Source organism: Polistes canadensis, unplaced genomic scaffold, assembly GCF_001313835.1.
Source record: "Polistes canadensis isolate GaletaPanama2010 unplaced genomic scaffold, ASM131383v1 scaffold_139, whole genome shotgun sequence".
NCBI lineage: Eukaryota > Metazoa > Arthropoda > Insecta > Hymenoptera > Vespidae > Polistes > Polistes canadensis.
The window spans coordinates 242109-261288 of record NW_014569686.1 but is presented as its reverse complement, the minus strand read 5'-3'; the positions used below and the strand labels follow the sequence as shown (position 1 = coordinate 261288).

The 19180-nt window shown below is 26.5% G+C and overlaps 1 protein-coding gene across 1 annotated transcript; it reads right to left on the bottom strand.

Moving 5' to 3' along the window:
* Positions 1-1909: 1909 nt before the first annotated feature.
* On the bottom strand, positions 1910-18081 carry LOC106788408 (allatostatin-A receptor-like). The gene is made up of 4 exons (XM_014751617.1): positions 18002-18081; positions 14470-14660; positions 3813-4464; positions 1910-2402 (listed from the first exon to the last, which is right to left on the bottom strand). Exons 1-4 carry the CDS (start codon positions 18052-18054, stop codon positions 1982-1984), a joined length of 1317 nt encoding a protein of 438 aa, XP_014607103.1. The 5' UTR covers positions 18055-18081; the 3' UTR covers positions 1910-1981.
* Positions 18082-19180: the final 1099 nt, after the last annotated feature.

Below are 19180 nucleotides of genomic sequence, written 5' to 3'. Positions count from 1 at the left end.
CCTGATTTTTTAAAGTTAATCTAAGATAATAGTGGCATAATAAAGTAGTTAAATTTACAAAATGAGTTGTTCACTGTTTCAAGATAAAGAAGACTATTACTTTCTTAGCGGTTCAGTGATTTCATTTTAAAAAATAAGCAAACGTACGATACGTACGTCACGATATTGATTTGTTAATAAGAATTCTTCGACTCGGATACCCCCAGCAGAATGAACGTAGAAAATTATCTTATCCATGTATGGAAAATAACTTGCTTTATTGCATTGAATTTTATTTGTTTCTCTCTTACTTAGGATTCATTTTTTGGATTACGATAACATAGATTTTAATAGAATTTCTATGACTTATTACGTTCGTTTTCTTTTACCATACATTTTAATATTTGTAATTAATTATGTTTCTTAATTTCTAATAATTTATTTTTTAATAAGTAAGTAAATAAGTATCATTTGAATGAATGCAATAAAAATTGATACGTCCGGCATTGATAAATCGGTTCAACTGAAAATCTTCTTTACTTTAATACCAGTTTTAACTGGTTAAAAGCTTGTGAACTCGAGACCTCATCGGAATAGATAACACTTGACAAGATAGAGATAGAGAGAGAGAGAGAGAGAGAGATAGATAGAAAGAGAGTGAACAAGAAATATAATACTTTCGATAACACTCACACATATGATCCGAGTGGGTAGGAGAAATGATTTCGTTTCGAACGGTAAGAGGAATGAGAGTATATTATGTGCCACTTACATGTTGTACAACTGGTATGTCTCATAGTTATATTTTTTGTCACTTCTATTTATGCACTTTATACTTCGATCTTTCCCCATGAGAGAAAGCCCGCGTGAAGTATCATTTTGTTTGATGGGATTATATGATCAATTTTTATCTCACTCACTCTCTTTTTCATTCTTATTTTTGATAAATGTTATTTTATTACTATACTTAGAATAATATATTTGATAGATATTTTTTTTTAATATAATAAAAGCTTAAATATCTGCTCCTAATTCTTGCTTATTCGAAAGGAGCTGTTCTTTTAATTAAAAGTATTTTCTTCTTTATTTAATATATTTAATGGACATTGTTAATCTAATAAAATTTCAAATTCTCATTTTTCTAATTTGGACTTATTTGAAAGGAGCTATTTCTTTAAATAAAAGAATTTACATATATATATATTTATACGCGTAATAAATATTTAAACTCCTGTTCCTGATTTGGATTTATTTAAAAATAGTTGTATTATTTTATCAATGAAAGTATTATTTTTGTTTATTATACATATTTAATAGATATTTTCAATGTAATAAAAGCTCAAAAGCCCTAATTCGGACTTACTATAAGTCCCTAATTCGGACTTATCGTAAAGTAGTCGTGACGGTAGATGGTATATGTGCGGTTGGCACGTAAATCCTATGAATTACATATACATTCTATGGAAATATTCGTGCAAATGTTCTAGCACGTAGAAAATTTATTTCTGTGTCGATAGGTAGGAAGATATTCTCTTTAAGGTAGGATGTTGACAAGCACTTCAAGGAATTCCAGATCGCTTCTTGATCTGGATTTAAATAAGAAAGTTTAACGATTCGTTGAACAACAAATGATGGCTTTACGTGATCGTAATAGTTTCATTGTATTATTGTTATCACATGCCGATGACATTATCATCTTCTCTTTTTAAAGTTCAGATACTTGGTAGCACACGATTTATAAATCAATCTGATTTCTTATTTAGTGTTATCACCAAAGTACCCATTTTTTTCTCTAACAGAAATTCATTTGTTTCTTTCATGAGATGTATGTTATACAATCGATAGATCTTTTTGTTTAGATCATTTTCTGTTTTTTTTTGTTTGTTTTTTTTTTATTGAAAATCGATAAATATCTTTTACGTTATTAAAATTCAAATTGGATTTAATTAAGCTTAATTAGATAAATTTAATGAATATTCGTGTTTGAAATGGTACACTTCTACTAGGTACTCTTCTCGTAGGTATTCCTTCTCGGTATAGTATGTGTTGTACAAGGACTCTCTTGTACCGAACTCAATCGTACAAGCAAACTATGCGGAATGAGATTCCCGCTTGTCCCATTTTCTTGTCTTGTTGTTTCCCCACTAGCACAACCAGTTAAAGCCAATCCACCTGCTGCACGATCTCCTTTACTTTTGCAACAAGGAATTTCTCTCATTCCTTGACGGAAGTTACGCGATAGGAAGGCATAGAGAAATGGATTCAAACAGCAATTCGTATAAGATATCAAGAAAGTCGATACGGTCAGGAGAGTTGTAAAATTTGAAGTTCGGTCGTAATTTGGACCCCAGTGTAGCCAAATTATGCGAACTTGTTGCGGTAAATTGCAAAGTGCGAAAAGTACTACTACAGCAATCAGCATCCTGTTAAATATACATCAGATTTTCAAATTAGTTTTCAATTTATAATTAAATATAAACATAACTATGATTATATCACAATAATATGTAGATACACATATTGGATATGATCAGAATTAAAGGTAGATATGTTTTATTTATGCAACACATGCATATTATATTGGATGGCTTGGAAAATTTGTTCTGATTTAAGAATAGTGTTGTATTTCGTACGAATGGAGAGTAATTTCGTTTTTTTTTTATTCCGAGATCTCGTTAGTCGCGTTTAAGAAAAAAATCCAAGAAAGTTTATATCGTAAAAAGTAAAAAGCATTTGTAAAATCAACCTTATTTTCTTCGCTGTTAACTGAAACAACTACTACTACTACTACTGGTTTATATAAAGTTTATGTTAAATCTATTTATATCTATATATTTATTATTTTTTAAAATGTACATTTTATGTACATTTATGTAAATAGAAATTATTCATGAAAAATATTATATTTTTTTATTTTATATGTGTGTATATCAAATATATTCACTTATTTATAAATCGATACGAACTTTCGAAGTAACCCAATATTTTCTATATGACGTATAAATACATTTGTAATATTTATCTAGGTGTTTAAAGTATGTGAATATATTTTTGCATGTATTAGTGTATATTTATTTGTATTCATAAAAATGAACATTTTTATTTAACATTACTTCTAAATAAATCTGATTGTGTGAGTTTGAAAGAAAGACCATGTGTTTTCTTTCAAGCCACGTAGATTTCTAACGTGCGCGAAATGAAATTCGAAAATAAATCATCGTTAAGAGGAGAAAATAATAGTGTGGTAAATTGCGTTATCAATGCTTTCGTTCAGATAAATGGAGGTTACTCGATCACATTGATTGACGATTTGCCCTCGATTTAATAATTTTGAAGAAACGAACCTTGCATGAGTTGGAGAAACGTCAAATATTAAACAAATTTTCTTTGACAAAGACGAAGACGAAGCCGAAAACGAAGTAGAAGAAGACAGAGAATAAGAAAGAAAATAAGATAGATGAATAAAATAAAAAGGGAAAGGAAATGTGGAAGGTTAGTTATATATGAGCTTTATATATACCCACATATAAGAACATATGTGAGTGGGCTGAACATTTCTAGGTGAAGAATAAAACTTTTTTATAATTTTACAAATCTATTATGTACTTTTTTTTCGAAATCTTGTATCTAAAAATAATTTAATCCCGTTGACAAACTTAAAAATTTGTTAATAACAAGAAAGAACAATTTTCAAAATAAGTTTAAAATTGATTGAGACAATAAATAGGGAATTTTTGGTGCCTAATGTTGTATTGTATATACGTGTATATAAGAATAAATAAAGTATGTGTATTTAAAGGGGAAGAAATTGTTGGAAAATATAAGAAGAATACCTTATGACACCACGTCTTGTTCTAAGAACGTTCCTGCAGGAAGTACGAATATGCTGAACTCTACCGTTCCTAGTTTTTGCTACTAGGCCAGGTCCACCGAGAGCAACCCCGCTTCTCCATAGACGTACAGCAATTTTAGTGTAGAGATAGGACATCAATGCGAGTGGTAGAAGATAAAGGAAGATGAAGTTAACTGCATCGATGACGTGTTTCTTGTATTTTTTCATATTAGGTCCGCAGATGATATCAACGTCACCGTCGCTCAATTCGTTGCTTATTGTTTCGAAATAAATAAATCTCGGTGATGCATAAAATGCTGCTATTATCCAAATGATACCAATGACTGCTCTTAAACGACTTCTCGTTAACATCGATTTACATTTCATTGGGTGTACCGTTGCCAAATATCTCTCGATGCATACAACCATCAGTATCAGAATACTTGCCGTATATGAAAGTGCATGAACGAACATATAAACTTTGCAAAGAAAGTTACCTAATCGCCAACTATTCATCAAATAATTTATCAGAGTTTGGTAGACGCAAAATATACCGACGCAAAAGTCTGCCACTGCTAAATTTGCCAAGAAGAAATTCGTGATGCTTCGTAAGCGACGGGAAAACGTTACCACGAGAATTACCATTAGGTTACCTGAAACAGATAGTTACTCTTAGTTAGTTGGATTGGACAGACCATCTTATTATTATATGTAACTTATGAATATTTATGGTCTAAATAGCTTTATCTTTATTTCCTTTAATATTCCTCTTTATTTCCCCTATTTTTTTCCTTGGTCATTCAAATCATCGTAAATAATACGTATATGTAAATTTTTATTAGAGATTAAAATATTATTAAGATTTGTATATGTGTGATAAAATAAAATGTGTCAATTCCATGGGATTATGCTTTCAATTGAAACGATTAGCATTTGGCAAAATGTTTGTGTTCTCTTATTTAATCTCGATAAATCAAATATTGGAATTGTCTTAATGTATTTGTTCTCACGTTCGAGGTTTACAATTATTCAGGGAAATTCGTGCATACCGATGAGTTTAAGATCCATTTATCTAAATGTATTTGCGATTTATCCTTCTTCCACCAATACTAATTCCTACTATAATTCTATTACAATAACACTGTAGATATTATACTATAATTAACTTAAATTTATCGTATTAAATGTAAAATAATTTTTATATGATGATAAACACAATTATTTATTCTTTACAGTCAAAATAATACTTTAAAATGAAAATGGGAATTTTTATTTAAAAAAAAAACAACACATTTTAAAGGGAAAATATAATTTTACATTTTCATTCAAAAGATATTTTACGTTTTCTGGCTCAGACACAGGTGAAATTATATGAGTATCATTTTTCAAGATCTCCGCCCCTTAGATCTAATACCTCGTAATAATGATTAATCGTTTTGCTTGTGCAGCTTACACTCTTCAAGGGAAATATTCTTCCTAAGTATCTTGTTGAATATGGAAATCGTGCAAAAACTTCAAAAAATATTATTTCACGCACATGCATGTGCATACAATAATTGTGTCGGATAATTATGGATAGTATATATATAAACAAAAATTATACAAATTTATAATCAAATAAATTATAAAATTCATTTTTCCAATGTTTTTTCACTTAGTCCATTGTCATAAACATTAATTCAATATTAATATATATGAAATAATAAAAATATCCAAAACCTATGTCGTAGAGAAACAAAATAGGTTATTATTATTAAATCAATAATATTTTATGTATAAAATGTTATTTCCGAGAGAGAGAGAGAGAGAGATCGTGTTATTAAAAAAGAAAGGGAAAGACATAGATAGAAAAAGATAGGTGCAACGACATAAGGTTCACCTTCCATTGCCACTTTCAATTCAATGCCGATCACGTTCGATCCCAGCTTCGAGTTTTATTGCTCAGCAATGCTGCTTTCTTGTATCGCGGCTGTAAGTTGCTCGTACGATTCTCGAATGACAATGGGACATCATCTTTCGAAAAAAACGGGGGAGAAAACTAGAAAAAAAGAAGAAAAGAAGAAAAGAAAAAAAGAAAAGGAGAAGTAAGGGAAAAAAAGGTGAGAGAAAGAAATTCAAAGTTGTTGGTAGAAGAAAAAAAAGAAGAAAAGAACAGGGAGGGGTGAAGACAAAAAAAAATATGAAGAAGTTGAAATTCGTGTAACTTTTTTTTTTGCACTTTATCAAAAGTTCGAACTGAAAAAGAGACTTTTTGAATTATATTGATAAATGTAAAGTAAGTAATGGTTGTAAAAGAAGAAAGAAAAGTAGAACAAGTAGATCGTAGAACATGAAGAAGAAGAAGAAGAAGATGAAAAAGACTGAACAATTTTAATATTCAACATCGCAGCCATTGCCGTTTATTCATGGGGTTTTCTCTAATCTCTCTCTTTCTTCCTTTTCCTTTTTCACTTTTTTATTTTCTTATTTTTGGTTCATTTTATTTTATTATATTTCGCCTTACTGTATGAGGTTTTCGAAAGAAAGAGAAAATATGGCCTCGTCTAAATGTTCCCTACTTTTGCGGCAGATCCCTTTAAATCGTAAATCCACGAGCCATTAATTCTACCTATTCGACAGTGTTCTTCGAGTGAACATAAAAAGAACATTCTTTTAGATCGTTTTCTTATAAATACACCACCACCACCATTGCCTCCTTCTTTTCCCCTTCTTTTTCCATGGGGATCGAAGGAAATTTGAAAAAATCTCATTTAACTATTTCCAATTCAAATGTTACGCGTCTACTCTTATTTATTACCTAATTTCATATATTTTGATAATTCTATGGCAAATGAAATATTTTTATCATTCTATAGGGGTGTAAGAATAGTTTAGGTTTTTTTTTTAATTTTATGATTTTCATAAAATTATAATAATAATAATAATAAATATGAATACAGAAAAATGTTTAATAAAAACAAATTTTGTTTTTTTAAAGATGTAATATGGTGTGAATCTTTTAGTTTTAATAGAATTAATGTTTTGGATTTAAATAAAATAATGATAATAATATAACAATTCTAATAATAATAGTAAACATATACAAAAATATTTTTAATAAACAAAATTTAGAAAATATTTAAATTAATATCAAATACATATATTAAAATACTTTAATATTATTTTATTATAACTGAAAATGCGTAAAATTAAAAATCCAAAAAATTGTTTGAAAGAAAATAACTCGATAATTTCTTTATATTTTGATTTATATTTTGTTTTTTTTTCTCGTAGTAAAATAAAATTGTTGAGTGTAAAAAGAAGTAAAATGGTTTTCCCGTTAATTGGCCTTCGGCAATTTATTTCTTTACTCTTTACTTTGGTTCTAGCTATCGATACACTGGAGAAAAGACATGACACATATCTAGCAATAAATATAAGTAGTCCTCCAATAACACGTTTAATTCATATAGTGTTATATGGAAGTCGTATGTTAAACGAAACCCCGTATTTCATATTAAATTCAACTTAAATTTTTCTCAATTGGATATCACTCTACGTACAAATATCTCTGTGATACTATTTGATTTATATTATGAAAGATAATATTTTTTGGGTTTTGATAAAATGAAACCATTTTAATAAAAAGGAAAAAAGAATCACTTTAAATAACATTTAATAAATATATGAAAACATGTTTAAAAGAACATATTTGAAAATTTAGATGTACAATTAATTATAATGATTTAAAATGATATTCATTATTTGTCAAAAATCTTGCAAGCTTAAAAATAAATAAAAATAAATCGATAATATCCGACGAGAGATTGATTAAAACGACGAATAATCGATAAAACTGTTGAATAATAGAAAAACGTACTTTCAACTAACTAACTAACGCGAAGTTTTGAAAAATTATAGTAAAAGAAAATTCTGTAATTAGACCGAAGAGAAAGTTAAACGTTAGAGTTAGTAGAATTTTTTTAACATCGCATTTTTCACAATTCTTTATTAATTTTTGATTAAATCTATTTCTTCGTGACGGGGGAAAAGAAAAAGGAGATAAAAGTAAAATAGTAGGTTACAAAAAAAAAAATAGAAATGATTTGTAGTCATTTGAGAGAAAAAGAAAGATAATCGATCATCCGTAAATGATATCTTTTTGGTTATTAAATTGAATAAATCAGTATTTTTTGTGCGTAGAACAATTAATTGAGTTAGATAGAAAGGAGTAAAGATTTGCAGAAAGGATAATAGAGACGAAGATAGAGAGGAACAATAGTAAAGAGAATAAAAGCACACGCCACGTATATGTCCTAGGACACGCACGCACGCCCGCATTTATACACACATAATACCACACACATGCCATAGTTTTGAAATGGTCATATACTCGATTTAAAGTAATCACCTCTTCTCTGTCAGAAATACGAAGTGTAGGATTCTAATTGTAAGTCGAATCACGAATTGTTGCTGCTCTTGCTATCAAACTCACAAGGGAAATTAATCAATACGGATATAGTAATTCTCTTAAAAATTCATAAATGATCAAAAACAATGAGAAAGAAAGTCAATGAAGTAACGTAATTGATTAACGTGCACTCATATACATATACATACACGTATATATTCATAAAATATCCCAGAAGAAATGAAAAATAATATTTTAAAGGTTACATTGTTTTTTTTTTTTGGGACATCATACATCCCGAAAAAAATAAATCAAATATAATATATTTTTCAATTGTTTTTTTTTTTTCTATGTGTCTGAACAAATTTTAACAAATTTTCCATTTATTCTAGGATTATTTCAACATATTTTATTCTAAATATATCTTTTATTATTATATATATTTTTGTTGTTGAAATATTACAATTCGTATATCACAATTAATATATGAGTTGGAAATAGTGGACGAGAGTAATAATAATAATATTTAATAAATAATAAAAATTTGATGTTTTTTTGTTAAATAAAAAAATGCAAACTCGAGATACTTTTCCCCCATGCTTTTATAAATATATATTTACACAAATTTATTCGACAGGAATAAAGAACGGAAAAGGAACGGAAAAAGAACAAAAAATTCTTTTTAAACTGGATAATGAACCAACGATAAATACTAGAAACAATTAAAGACCTAGCTTGTAGTACATTTCAAAATTACAATTTTAGATGTAAATGGATGATAAATTAATATAGATTCCTCGGAGGATCGTCTTAAAGATTACACAACTTTTTTAGAAATAAAAAACAAAGAAGAGAGAGAGAGAAATAAATAGAGAAATAGGAAAAAAAGGAAAGGGAAAAAAAAGAAGGAGTAAGAAAAGTTTGTTCTAATGGACAAGAGGAGCACCTTGGCGGTCATTTAACAAGAGCATTAAAAGCTGCTGACTCGTGAAAGTTCCTTTCTCGTGAAAGTTCCTTTGAGTAGATCGATATCACTGATTACAACCCCTGTCTCTCTCTTTCTCTCTCTCTTTCTCTCCCTCTCTTTATTTTTCTCTGATAAGAAATGTTCATTCATTAGGAATCATATGTACCTTCGATTAATGTACGATTTAATGCATTATGTCACGTTCGTTTCAATATTTCCTTTTCTTATCATTTTGTTTGAATTTTTTCATTTTTTTTTATACTCTACACTCGTTGACACTCGTCCTTGCGCGTCCTTATTATTTCAGTGTGATTTTTAACCCGGTAGTATATATACATATATTTTTATCCGTTTATCTTTCTTACTCTCTTTATTTTATCTTTCCTACATATCGGGTATTTTCTTTTCAATCATTTTTATTGTAGTTTGCGTTTCTTTCTTTTTTTTTTTTTATATTACATTTAGATACGTGTATTGTAGTTACTATTGTTGACATTATTAAATGGACGTTGAAAGATTTGTAAAAAAGAAAAGTGATAAATTAGTTATATACTAGTGGGAAATAAAAAAGTCAATATATTCCATGAAACATTGAAACGGGGGAAGGACATTGATGGAAAATCTCTCTCTTGAGACTTTCCCTTTCTCTCTTTACGTTGATGTCAACAACAAAATATAAGATAAGAAAAATAAAAAGTAGAGAGTAAAAACAAATATCATTATTCTAATACCATTGTTATTCTATAGAATTAATCTACATGGAATAATTTACGTTACGATATTCAACGAAATGATTTCTGACGTTTACCATATTCTTGTAACACCAAATGTTTGCGTGAAACCCACATTTATTTCTACTATTGTTTCTTATTCATTAAGTCTAATAATAGAAAATTTCTATGTTCCCGATTCGGAAAATATATTATAACAATATGATTGTTAACGCTTCTTGCAGGTGTACGTTTTCATTTCATTTATAATTAAATTTATAAAGATCTATGTTGAATATTTCTTCTTTTTCTTTTCTTTTTTCTTTTTTTTTTTTCATATACTTTTTCTCACTTAATGTCTCCGTCAACGTTTACGTATGTGGTGTTTACAAATATATAGAAAAATACACATAAAAGTGATCGATCGAATTTCATTTGGTCACTTTCATACACACACACCATAAAAACACAAATGCATACAAATAAATTCATAAACTTGTTATATATCATTTGAATTAATAAAATTCAGTTATCTGTATTACTACTGTTCTAAAATGTAACGAAAATAAATGTATTATAACTACGTGATTTGAAACAATTAACAAAACCCTAACGCTTCGTTATATTTATTTAAAAGAAAGGTTACACGTATGCAGGTATTAGCAATGCTTCTTTGAAACGGCGAAAGGTTTAATCAAATATGTAGACAAAATTGTACTCAAAGAGTAGAAACATGTGTAATACAACCACAAAGACTTTGACGTATAGCTATCAGTATAATTAAGAGTAAGAGTAGTATACCACACATGAATCTATTGATAACCCCTTTGACATCGAACTCTTGTCAGCTGCATTGAGTCTGAGTAGATATCCGGTAAAGACCGCTTATTAGTTAAATTTACTTGTAAGTTGTATAATCATGGTTTTTATGAATAAAAATGATCAAATGTTTATTCATTTTTATTTTAATCATTTATCTATCATATATTTTTTACACGATTAATAAAAAAAAAAAGGATTACAAAAAATAAAATATAAGGTTTATATAATAAATATTATTTGTAATGTAGCGTGCAAAAAAGTGATTGGTTCGGAGAGATTTGACAGAGGGGTGGGAGAAGTGCGAGCAGGGTAGGAAATAAGGAAACAGAGTGAATGGGGGAATACGGTTATAAAGCACGTAACGTGATCATGTAATTAATTAACATATAATACGATTATTGAAATAAACTTATTCTGTTTGCATACCAAAATATTTATATATATATAAAGTTAATAAAATATAATAGAGTAAAACATAAATAATAAGGAACATAAATATCAGCTAAATAATTACCAGCCAATAAAAGTCAAATAAATGTAGGCATTGGAGGGTTGTTTACACTGATTATGAGAGAGAGAGAGAGAAGATAAAGCAAACAATTTATTTCAAAATAGCATCTGAATTGCATTTTATGTCGGCTCAAGGAACATTTTTATTAACGTCATCGAGACAATAAATTTCATTTAGATTTCTAAAAGCTTTCCATCTTTCGAGCAAGAGAAAGGAAGTTTCATTCTTGAGTTTCTGAGTGAAGAAGTAAGTAGGAACTTGGTTAAGTTTTAATCTTAATCTTTCGAGGGATCGATATAAGCACATCCGATTGAAGCTTACCCATTCCACTCACCGCACCTTTTATCGTGCATATGGTGGTGACTTCGAAAGCTCGTTATGCTGATCTTATACCTTCCCAAGAAACATTAATACAAATTTCATATTATTAAGCTACACGGTTATGTGTTTTTACAAAATATTCTCTCCAAAAAATCAAACTTTATTTTATTTTTATTTATTTTTTTGATTGTTAAATTTTTTATAAAATTTATTTCACATTTTATATTTAAAATTAGCAAAAAACGTTCCTGCAAATTCGATACTTATACTCGGTTATGTTTCATTCCAAATAGTCTTTTAAAAATCAAACTTTTAACATGAATTTTTACTCTAATTATATTTCTATGATTTATTAAATTTCAACAAAAAACAATTCTTTTTATACTAAGATATTTGTAATCTCTTTATAAAAAAAAGTCATTATTTATGCACGAAGATTTATTTATTTTGTCGTCTGTCGAAGGCAAATTTTATCGAGAAGAAAAATGTAGATCGTAAGTTCTATTAATCTTTGTTTTGAAGTTATAGAAATCTTGTATTAGGTGAAAGTAATGTTTATCACGTCACATTGTTATGTGATATAAATATATTCTATTATTTTCTTTACGATTCAGAATATCGGACATCATTTTTTTGACAACGTTTTCCTATTTGCATGATGCATGTATCGCGTGCGTTGTTTGCATATCGCGTGTTTTTATTCTCTCGAATTTTTTATTTGCCCAGTAACTTTTATAATTCAACGAAGTTGAAAAGATCCTACCAAAAAGGTTTTTTTTCATATTCATTTTTTATATTTTCTTTTTTTCGCGTAAAATCACGTAGAAAGAGAAACTTACAAATAAATAATAAACATTTCTATCATGTTCAAATTAAATTACAGTTCTGCCTTTGTATTTTTTTTCTTTTTTTTTTTTTTAACTTAAATTCAATTATCATAATAATATGTATAATAAAATATAAACTCCACCCCTTCTTCTATTATTTATTTATCATTATTTTTTATAACAATCTTTTATTATTTCTATATAAATGCAATATGTATTTTGTTTAATAAAATATTGTCTAGAAATTAGACGAAATCTTGAGGTATTGCAATTAACTTATATTACCAATACCTAGTTTAATAATATCGAACTTGACGAACATTTATTATTTTCTGCCAGATTTTAATTAAAAAGTATACTATAGATTTACAACATATATATATAAATAAGTAATGCATCACGAATATTATTTTATAGTGGCAGTTCGATTGAAACTCTCATTCGATCGTTAATTTTTGTTCCAAAATTTATCTCCTACACATGTAAACCTATAAATATGTAACTCTCTCAAAAGTAATATGAAATGTGATAAATAAAAAATAATTCATTAAAAATAATGTGTGTGAATGACTCTAGATAGATGTATAGTTTTCAATTTAATTAAATATAAAAAAAAGAATAGACACATGCTACTCTATTCATAAATAAATAAATAAATATATAATTAAATACAATTAATATGAGAGATATATATTGTGATAGATGTATAATTGTTAATTTAAACAAAAATTTAATAAAACAAATATGAAAATTGTATATAAATCCAATAAATAAATATAACATGTAACATGTATTGTATTTACGTTGGTTTATTTTACACCGCAGATGATTCGTTTCCACATGCTACGTGTAATTTATATAAAGATTAATGTAATTAGTTTTGAATCACCTGGCTTTGACATATTATACATAGTACATATATATATGTAGTATATATGTATCAAAGTATTATTTATGTGCTATTATCATTCTTCCATATTTTGTTCATCCGTTCTTTACAATTTATCTCTTCGATATTCGATATAGCACAAAAAACTAGAATTTCTTTAGGGTGTATGCGTAGGTGTGTAAGTGTGCCTGTATGTGTAAGCATTTTTTTTCTTTTTAATCTATGGCAAAGGATTACGTTTTCTAAACGTTACCCAAGAGGCTTAAGTATATATATATATATATATATACTTTTTATATAATACTTTCGTCCCTTTTTTTTATGTTCTCTTTCTGTCCCTGTCCCCCACGTTTCTTTTCTTTCTTTTTATTTTTATAAAGAAAAAGCCAAGAATTGTTATAGCATAGGAACATGGTTCTTATGATTTCTCTATGATGATATCACCTTAAAGTTAGACCGAATTAGGCTAATTGTATTACCTTTAAACTCGTTAATATCTTGTTTTCATTGAAAGTATTTTTTTCTTGAAGTATACGAGATTTATGTTAATTTGTAACAATGGAAGAACGCTGTTTTCGAGATGGAAAGATTATTAAATTTTAATGGAAAACAATTTCTTTTTCTCTTTTCTTTCTTTCGATTTTCATTATTTTTATAAGTTAATTTTTTACTACTATGATCAGGCTTATGTTTTTATTGCAGCTTTTCTTTTTGTATAGATGCGTAGGTATGTTGTAATTACTATTATTATTACTATTACTATTATTACTGCTATTTCAAATAATGTGAATAATATAAGGAAAATTTTGTATTAATTTCAAATTACTTTTAGTGTAGGTGGTGCAGTATAAAGTTAACTATAGATATATTTTATAAAATGAATCTGTAATAAAGATTAATTAAAGAATACTTTTGTATTCTTTTATAAACTATTCAATTAATTATTTATTATTTAATTTATTATTACGTCAATATTGTTGCATAATAAAAATATTATCTTTATTAATGATAAAATGTAATTACTCTTAATGAGAAAATTATGATCGTAAAATAAGTTGGATAAAAAAATCTCAAATATGGAAATGCAAAGCAAAACGATATTACATTATTCGTTTAAATAATTATTTAATATAGAAATTGTGGGTCGTAATAATTATATGATGATTTCATTACGAGTTTTTATCATTATAAATTTATTTGTGTAAATAAATGCTTACTCACCGAAAAGGCAGCAAACGAAAACGACAGTGTAGAGTAAAATAAAAATCACTTTAACGTCGGTCCTATCGAAGATGTAATCTTCTGACATAGAATCATTGTAAAACAGATGATAGTTACTTTGATTGTAGATGAAAGTTTCATTTATATTATTATCCAATTCGTAAATGTTCATTTCCGGATCGTTGTTTATTCTGAAAAAATAATGAAAAACAAGAGATTATATTTTCCAAATGTTCCAAAATTAGATTTAATTTTTCGTTATCACAAAAGTACATTTAAAAGATATTCAAATGTTTAATCGACCAACGAAAAATGGTCGAATATTTTTGTTTATATTAAATTTATACAATATCAAATATTATTTATTATCTGTCTATCTTTTCCTCTTCTTTTTTTTTAGATTCATTTATATAATTGAATAGAAAACAACGAAACGTTTTTCGAATTCTTATCTTTATTATTATTATTATTTTTAACGAATGTAATTGGATATTTCAGAAAACTGTTTGCTACACAAGTGATTTGTTTGTAATGATGATAGAAAATTTGTTGGGACGTTATTACATAAAATAGGTGATAATTGAAGCTTATTATGAAATAAATATAACGGAACGATTTACATCGATAATAAATCGTAACACGAATTTCGTTAAAAATATAAATAAGAAAATTAATAAAATGATGTAGAATAAAAAAGTAAAATAAATATCATCGTTTAAAAGAGATAGAGAAAAGAAATTAGGTATGTTGAAGAGGAAAATAATGGTTAGAAAGTCAGAATACTAACAAATGAAATGTCTACTACGATAAAGTATACTAAATTACTGACATTTTATATTAAATGCATGTTCACGGATTTTCTATCTTTTGTTTAATCATTTCTGATTTATCGTCCAGTTTCTAGTATTCAATGTACTGTGGAAAATTAATAACGTGAGACGAACACATTTTTTAAATCTCTCTCTCTCTTTTTTTTGTATGTACTTTGTTTGAATGCATAAAAAGAAAATATTTAAATAATTAAATGCCGGCTACACATTTGTTTCTTAAATGTCAGTATTTTATTACATATAATATATAAAAATACAATATAAAAATTGTTATTTTATTTATTGTTAAATTAGTAATAATTTGTTTTCTTCAAATTTCTTTATTAGCTAATTTTAAATAGTATATTTTTCATTAATTTATAGTATCTCATATAGTTTTTAATGAATGATAAATTATTTAATTTTATTTATTATTTCTATTCATATATAAGGATTCACAAAGATCGTAACATTTTATTTGAAATACTTCCCTTTTGACAAATTCGTTTTAGCAATAGAAAAAAAGGGCCAGGAATAAATAAAAAAGAAAAGGATAAATAAGATTATCTCGAAAAAGTTATCTCGAAAAAGTTGAAATTTTTCTTTTAAATCGGCCATTTGCAATTCTTTGAGTTTTAACTAAAAAAGTAGACGGTACGAAGTATATATTCTTCTTTGGTAAAAATTCACGTAGCTATTGTTGTACTTAAGTTCAGGTATTTAATTTGCTTTCTTTACGATAGAAACTTTTCAAGGACTACCTTCGTCCTATCGTTATCTTATCTTTTCCTATAGTTATTCAAATAAATATTTTTATATATTTTTCATTTTTATTTATAATATTTTTATATTTTATATATTTTTAAAATTTCAAAAACAAAAGTACTTTTCTTTTATTTAGGCTAGAAATGTTCTGTTTTTCTTAATGTGAATAATTATTCATTCAACTATTTAAATTTCCAAATAAAAAAGAACAAACATAGAGATAGAAAGACAATAAATATGATTATTAATTACGTATAGAACAACCATTAATTGGATCGTGTTAGCATATTATGGATTTTTCTACAAATTGTAGAGAGAAAAACTTTTAAAATTTAATGGTAAATAGGGAAATCTAATTGAATTTGTCGATGTGAGAATTATGGGGTTAAAACGTGAAAAAGCATAGATTATAATCAGAGTAAATTCTTTCCATAAGAAAAAAAAGAAGAGAGAGAGAGAAGTAGATTAAACATCATCCAATTGAAAAGAAATCAATTTCCTTCCATCGCGAATAAACTAATAAAATTATAGTCGCAATTCGTCTCGACGATCACTTTTATCTATCTTTTAAGATTGAATGAAATATTTCAATTCTATTCGTGTCTTTTCTTTTCTTATTTTATTTTATTTTATTTTATTTTGTTTTATTTTAATTTATTATCTTATTGTTTTTATTATAAATAACCCTTTTTCTTTCTAAATAAAAATTGTATCGAGTGTTCGCGTTGGTAATTTAAAAAGGTCGATTCTAATTATATATCGATAACGTTAAAAACTTATAACGAGATAATGGATCTAGTGTGTTATACACTTTCTTATCAATTATTATCAAACTAGACATTTGCGATGTCGCGTAATAACTATACATTTATTACATATATTATATAATAAAAAATTGTTATATATAAAACCAAAAAAAAGATCATACATTTTTATTTTTATTTAATATAATATAATTGATAATATCAGATAATATTATTATCGAAACCATAAATCACATTGCAATTCCAATGTATGAGATTGTTTAAAGAAAAGTGTGGGTGTTAACGTTTCCATTTTTTACTGGAAATAGAAAAAAAAAAAAAACAAAAAGAAGAAAAAATAAATTGATAAATCAACAAGAAACGTGGATATCGTTTATCCTGGGGAAAAAGAAATGAAAATTTCAAGGAGGTTCGCGTCGAGGGAAATGTAAACGAATGAGTGACGAACGGATAGGTCAAGTTCGTAGATTCTTACCGTGACTAGAATTCTATCTGATTCTATCCCCGGTTGTAACTACGAAGCTTTTTACAGTATATAAACGATGTTTACTTTTGTTCCTTTTTTCTTCTTTTTTCTTTTTCTGATTATTACTATTTTACTATTTTTATGATTATTTTTTTCCATACAAGCAGCCTCAACAAATCTTATCGCAGTAGACAGGTTTTTGTGCGTAAGCCAAGAAATCGGAATGTTTAGCAAAAGTTTTAATTAAACTTTCTGAACCAAGCAACTATAAGTTATTTATATTTGTGTTGGAAGTTCATTCTTACATTTCCAACATCATCGTTACCTTCTTAAAGTAAATTGTCTTAATTCTATTTATTATTAACTTTTATCATATAAATCTAGCAATTTTATTATATTTTTTATTGAATTTTTTAAAGATTAATCTACTCCAACTATATATATAAATAATATTTTATATTATATATCATTATTATATAAATATTATATAATAGTAATAATAATATTTAATATAAATTTAATAAAAACATTAAAAATAGACAATATATGATAGGAACTTAATTATCATATAAAATATTAAACTTATATTCAATATAATTTTGTATTAATTTAATATTGAATTACTAATCCAAATGGATTAATTTTTAGTTATAAAGTTTAAATAATAATCTAACAATTTTTGTATGTATAACGTGATTAAATGAAAAAAAGAGTAAAAAAATTGTTACCTTATAATCGTGTCCTCGCCAATTAACAGCATTTCTTCCGTGATAGCCATCATAGTTTCCTTTTACCTCCTCTTTTCCAAACAAATTCACAATCTACCTTATTTTAAAAATCCACTTTTATTCATAAATAACAAACAAAATATTGAAGAATAAATCTTCGATCGTTGTTTCTTCGTACGTAATTATTTTTATATGTAAATATAATATAAATAAATAAATATATCTCCCCCCTTATAGATTTCGATGATTAAAAACATATTTTCATTTCTACGAATCGAATCATCTTATTGATATCATCTTCTCCTCTCGGTCTTGTTATACTAACAAATTTACTACTACTACTATTATAAATACTATTTATTAATATTACTATTATTATTATTATTATTATTACTCGTCGTAGTGTCCTTAGCGTGACAATTAATGTTTGCTTTTCTTTTTCTCTACTTTATTTCTTTATTTCTTTTTATTTTCTTTAACAATCCCGATATGAACCAAGCCGATAACAGACACGTCCCAGCATCTCCCTGTACATTTCGATAATAAAGTAAATCAAATGATTAATACGACTATCTCCTCCCACCTCTCCTCCTTTTTTCTCCCAAGTGAGCCATCAATTATTTTGTTCGAATTGATGCGAACCGATATCGCGTTATCACTAATTTCTCCTTGCTAAAGTCATTATAATTACGTCAGCTATTATTTCTATTATTTTTAACTAATGCTTTCGAATCAAATTTAACCCATTTATTAATCTCATTCGATGTTTATAATTTAACATGTATCATTCACATCGTTCATTATAAATTATGCTTATATATTATTTATTTAATTAATTATTAATATTTACACTAATTTATATCAGTATTATATAACAATTTACCAAATGTCTACCGACAAATTGTAAAGATGTATGGAGTTAATAAAAAAAAACAAAAAAAATATCAGTATTAATACTTTAAGATATAAAATTTTTAACATTTTTCAAATTTCGTAATTTAACACGTACATACACATAATTTTTACATTCATTTATATATCATAAAAATATTATATATGCACTACATTATTTATTTAATTAATTACCATTATTCATGCTAATTTTAAAACATTTATACGTTAGTTTCGTGCTTTGTTTTTTTTTTAAATTAATTACGATGCATCAAAAGTTACTTTTTA

Bases quoted from the DNA above. Each gene is read 5' to 3' on its own strand.
- LOC106788408 (XM_014751617.1), bottom strand. From the start codon at position 18,054: ATGATGGCTATCACGGAAGAAATGCTGTTAATTGGCGAGGACACGATT. The intron at 4,465-14,469 runs GTGAGTAAGCAT...TATCTGTTTCAG, and splicing joins TTTCGTTTGCTGCCTTTTCG to GTAACCTAATGGTAATTCTC. The intron at 2,403-3,812 runs GTATTCTTCTTA...TATATTTAACAG, and splicing joins ACAAGACGTGGTGTCATAAG to GATGCTGATTGCTGTAGTAG.